Below are 5,308 nucleotides of genomic sequence, written 5' to 3'. Positions count from 1 at the left end.
TCATTATGATCCCTAAATTTCAAAATCAAACATTAACCCCTAAACTTTACACTATGCTAACATAATGACCGTTTCTACCGTTTACCAAGTCAGAATTACTGATGACGACCTCAAAATAGAATAGTCTAATAATTAAAATTGTTTAGAACCTGTTTAGAACCACATTTCGTATGGAACACCGTTTTCAATTTTTCAAATTGCTATTTTCAAAATGTCCCAAAAAACAAACAATAAAAAAAAGTTAGTGTGTGAATTGTTTAAAATATCATATACATCAAATCCACAATAAAAGGTTACATATTATTAAAGTGACCATCTTAATAAACGATAAAAGAGTCGTTATATTACTCCCCCCACTCCTTTATATAAGTCATTTTATGATATTTTACACAAATTAAGAAATATATTGGTTAACAAAAAAAAAATCTCTCTCATGTCACTATTGGAGAATAAACATTGAAATAGTAAAAAAACACATAGCAATACAAAAAATTTAATATTTGGATTAAAAAATTAAACTAAAAGTTATTGGATCCTAAAATGACTTATATTTGGGGAAAAAACTAATTTGTTAGAATGGCCTATACAAGGAAATGAAGGGAATCGTAAAATGCAAAATTAAAAAACCATAATATTTTATGTATGCTAGTAAAATGCAAAGTTCAAAAACCATAATATTTAGTTTGAAAATTCAAGAGTTTGAAATTTCAAGAGCAATAATGAAAGTAAATACAAAGTTAAAGGACATGGGTGTAATTTACCCTTATTTTTATATAGGGTTCATATATTTTTATAGACAGAATACTTCATGAATTTAGTCCAAATTAGAATTTTGAAATAGAAAATTTGGATTGAAAATGCATTAGTTTTCACTACGAATCTTAATAAAAGTGTTAAACCATGTTCATAATAAATACATTGCAGCTTCCCACTCAACAAATTGGAAATAAATTAATCTCTTGCATAGTTGAATTAAATGACTGATTCTTCCTAAATAACTAATGATAAAAGTACAAAAGCATCATAGACTTGAAGGGTTTCATTTTACCTTCTTTCTTACCAATAAAACTTGGAATAATTGATGCCAAGAATGTAATAACTTCAACATAAGCTTCAGCAAGAAACCAAGTTTAACATATCCATGGAAATCAATCAACTTAACCCCTCGTCCAAACACAGATTTCAAAACCGATAAGCACAGAACGGAAAAATAAAAAAACAAAAACCTAAAAACAAAAGCCAAACTTGAGCAAAATGCAATATATTTTGATGAGACTTCTGTATATGAAAATATATGCAGAAAAGAGTTTCCCCCAGTTCATCTTCCAAAATTAACACGAAGTTAAAGAGAAGAGGAGACTGCTTTACACTACAAAATCCTAGTTGTGTTAATGATAAACTTAAATCAACTACCGCCTTCGGTCATTACGTATAATGTTCCGCTCATCCCAGAGTTTGCAATTACAAGTCGGTTTCTTGTTTTTCCATGGAGCTCCGCAAGTATAACAGAACTCATAACCACATCTGCAAAGTGAAGAAACAAAACAAGTTGCAAAAATACAAGGATTATCAGTTGACAGGTAAACTATTATTTTCATTTCTAACGCATATAAAATAAGTTATGCATTGCTATTACTAAGACATGAGGAATTATGTACTGGCTCCATGGAAAGATAAATTGACTTCGTCACCATTTCATCTCGACTTAACTTGCTTAACAGCTCGAGGAACATCCCTAAACTTAAGTGCATACGGAGTTAATACTTGAATATGTCAACATGGTAAGACATTGAACATGTGACACGTTTCCAGTCATGTCTTTTCAACTCCACAGCCCCATATTTATTGGATGTTGAACAATAGACACAAGGGGGTCCTGGACCCATGGCATGCCTCTAATAACCACATTTAGATGCACAAAGGCGCACCTTGGTGGTCGCCTGAGTGACAGCGCTCGCCTTTAGGGTGCTAAGGCGCTCAGCCAAGTGCCTTGTGCGCCTGAAGCTTTAGGCACGCCTTTAACAACTATGTGCTGAACACAGTTAAATTCCGGTCTATTCCTGCTGAATTCATATTGACTCTGCTTCTGGAAAAACTTCTGCGGCACTATACAAGTTTTACTTATACTATACTAAAAACAGTGTACATCAATTCAAAGATCCTTAATGTGATTACGTAAACTCAAAAGGGAACAGTCACTAGATTTCAATTACCCTACAACATGGATTCCTTTTCTGTCAACTAATATTTTAGGCCACTTATTAGTTTCTATGCAATATTTTCTTCCCTTGATTACAAGAGAATAACAGAAAATTTAGATCTATCAGACTAAGTTTCTTACCTGCAAGTGATGTGGTAACAACCTTCAGCAAGTTCAACCATGTGTTTGCACATCACGCATTGGCGCCATCGCTTCGTTTTGGCTAGTGAATCAAGCATGGAGTCCTCTGTATGGGCATGAGGGTAACGCCTTTTATAATCATGGCAAGTCATGTTGTAATGCCAAGCAACTTTGCAATTTAGACAGAAAAATTGATAGCATTTCATACATTTCCTAGCTCCAGATTGTTCAGCCCCAACATAGAAGGCTTTAGTATATTCCAGAACCTCACTTTTTGACATTAATGCAGAGCACCTCGTATATGGACAATAAACCTTCTCTGTAACAGAGAGAGAGGCTTCCTTTTTCCTTTGGCTCATGATCTCAACTAATTTTGGATCCAAAAATTTTCCACATTTATCAATACTCACTTCAGACTTGCATCCTTCATGTGGACAACTAGCCTGCATCCCATTAAGCACCTTCACTTCAACATGCTGTTTCATGCAAGCAAAGCAATATCTATGTAGACAACCATCAACTGAAAACATCTGGTCAACATTTGTATCGTTGTAGCAAATTGCACAAGTCTCTCTCAAATACGTTTTGCCTTGACTAGATTCTGCAGGCCAGGTGATCTGAGAAACTATAGCATCTCTTGCCAATTTATAAGCAAACTTCACATCAGTACGTGCAACAAGAACTGGTTTACAATCTGTAAATTTTTTTTGGAGAAGTGACACTTCATTGACTAGGGTTGACACCCTATTTTCCATCAATTGAACTCTTCCTGTAACCTGATTGTACCAAACATAACCAATAAGTTCTCCATTAACTTTTAAAAGAGCTGTAAAAAACTTAGCTTTGCTGCCATAATCCCTAATTAAAACTCAGGTTTAAGAGACCAATTTTTTTTCTGCTTGTCTTTTTGTGGAAGTTAAGTGAAAATCATTATTATAGCAAGTTAGCAACAGAATACTTATAACACCAACTTTGAAAATTGATAAAAGAGGGGTCAATGAAACAAAGCTGAAAAATCTTAAAATTAATGTCACAAAACAAAATGAAGCTACAAAGGCAAAGAAATCTTCTTATCTAGAGATTATAATGTCTCCGGCATTACTAATACAGGAAGGATATATGCATAACTACTTAAACAATTGCCTATGACTATCATTTTTATCTAAGAATCAATGTTGCAAATCAAATCATCTAATGATGATGTCACTAAATTTCGAAACAAGACTCGAATCCATATTGAATTGTGTATGGGCAATCAAGGGATTGAACTCAAATAGGTTGCAAAAAGAAAGTGAGAGACTTACATATTGATAGACCATAAAATCATCACAGAACAAAGTGATTCTTTTCAAATCCAAACTCACAGCTGCATTTAACCCTTCAACCAAAGCCCGAATCTGCAGAAAATGCTCACTATTCTTCCCTGCACCGACTTCCAAATTCTTAGCGACTTCAAATATAACATTGTCTCTCGAGTCACAAATAGCAACTCCAACTCCACCAACAGCAACCTTCATATCCTTAATCATCTCTTCACTCTCCAACCCCTTACAATACACTTTAAAGCACTCATTACTAACAAGGGCCAATTCGCCACTCAATGACGAACACGAAGAAGAGGACGAACCTCCGTAGGGCTTGTGATAGTAATCACCGTCCTTGGCCCAATCAGCATCGCTGATCGTCAAAATCTCGGAAGCCAGTTTCTGGTCGTGAATCCGACGGTCCAAATCATTTCTCATCTCCATCATCAAACCCTCGCAAGATTCACGGTCCCTGCGTTCTTGATCCAAGCGCTCAATGTCGTCTAAAAGCAGCCCCAAGTAGTCGAAATCACTGTCATTGTCAGGGACGTAAGAGACGGTGTCGTTTTTGGAGGGGGAGTAGGGGATGGAGAGAGAGGCGGCAATTGCTTCTTCCATTTGGAGCTTGTAAGCGAAATCGTCATCGGACTGTAAGGCCTTAGCGGCGGCGATTTCGTGGCGCTGATCGTCGAGCAAAGCGTGGAAAGAATGGTCATTTGAAAGAGGGGAAGTTGGGGGAATTTCGGGGAGGTGGTAAGTGATAGGGGTCTTGCCCTTGTTTTTGGTGTCCATGGGAGGGAGCAGCGGTCTCTTCCGTTTTCTAGCCAGTTCGGGTGTGTGTTAGCATAGGAATGAAGAAGCAGATGTAGTGACAGGGATAGCAAAAGCCATTCTAATTCCAAGTTTGGATTTTTCAACTTCCAATTTTTTATCATTAAATCTAGAAGACATTTAATCACATTCAAGTACTTATCAATGCAAGCACTATTATTTTAGGGCTCAACCACGAAATCCAATTATTTAATAGTATTAATTTTTTTTATTATTGCCTAATAATTATCCTGTACTTTCTTTTCACTATATTTTGGAATTGTGTATTTTTTTTAAAAAATTATGGTAAATTATATACGTATGGTGTATAATTTTTTTTGAAAAGTAAAAATATCATATAAAACTGGGATCGGCATCCTCAACAATAAGCTATTCCGGCAAAACAGTAGATAAAGAATCGCCAGCATTAGAACATGTCTGCCTAGCTACCAATTGTGCAGCCGTATTCGCTAAACGACTAACAAAAGATACTAAAAGAAGTAGAATTGGATCAAAGGATAACTCGATAATCATGAATAAGCGATCCAATTATATATACATGGTGTATAATTTTTTTAGCATATTATATTTTGGTGTACCAAGTTTAATTTTACATATTAAATTATACGACCAGCGACCTCTTATTATATTGTATAACGATAAACAATGACCCGTCAATGTTTAGTTAGACCTTAAAAATTAAAATTTAAGACTCACCAAATTTATAAAGACACAAATGCTCTTAAAGTTTTTATCCTTTCATTCTCTCCATCCGTTTTTTTTTTCATTTTTCTTTCATAGAGAGTCATTGCTCACTCCCTCCTCCATTTATACACCCTTCTCTCTCCTCTAT

General features: G+C 35.2%; 1 protein-coding gene across 1 annotated transcript; it reads right to left on the bottom strand.

The window, feature by feature from the left end:
- Positions 1-1,245: 1,245 nt before the first annotated feature.
- Positions 1,246-4,583, bottom strand: LOC136224390 (E3 ubiquitin-protein ligase RSL1-like). The gene is made up of 3 exons (XM_066012719.1): positions 3,646-4,583; positions 2,342-3,117; positions 1,246-1,524 (listed from the first exon to the last, which is right to left on the bottom strand). Exons 1-3 carry the CDS (start codon positions 4,435-4,437, stop codon positions 1,410-1,412), a joined length of 1,683 nt encoding a protein of 560 aa, XP_065868791.1. The 5' UTR covers positions 4,438-4,583; the 3' UTR covers positions 1,246-1,409.
- Positions 4,584-5,308: the final 725 nt, after the last annotated feature.

Source organism: Euphorbia lathyris, chromosome 3, assembly GCF_963576675.1.
Source record: "Euphorbia lathyris chromosome 3, ddEupLath1.1, whole genome shotgun sequence".
NCBI classification, from domain to species: Eukaryota; Viridiplantae; Streptophyta; class Magnoliopsida; order Malpighiales; family Euphorbiaceae; genus Euphorbia; species Euphorbia lathyris.
Note: the sequence above shows the minus strand (reverse complement) of the source record. Positions and strands in the feature narration are given on the sequence as shown.

Bases quoted from the DNA above. Each gene is read 5' to 3' on its own strand.
- LOC136224390 (XM_066012719.1), bottom strand. From the start codon at position 4,437: ATGGACACCAAAAACAAGGGCAAGACCCCTATCACTTACCACCTCCCC. The intron at 3,118-3,645 runs GTAAGTCTCTCA...TGGTACAATCAG, and splicing joins ATTTTATGGTCTATCAATAT to GTTACAGGAAGAGTTCAATT. The intron at 1,525-2,341 runs GTAAGAAACTTA...TTCACTTTGCAG, and splicing joins TGTTACCACATCACTTGCAG to ATGTGGTTATGAGTTCTGTT.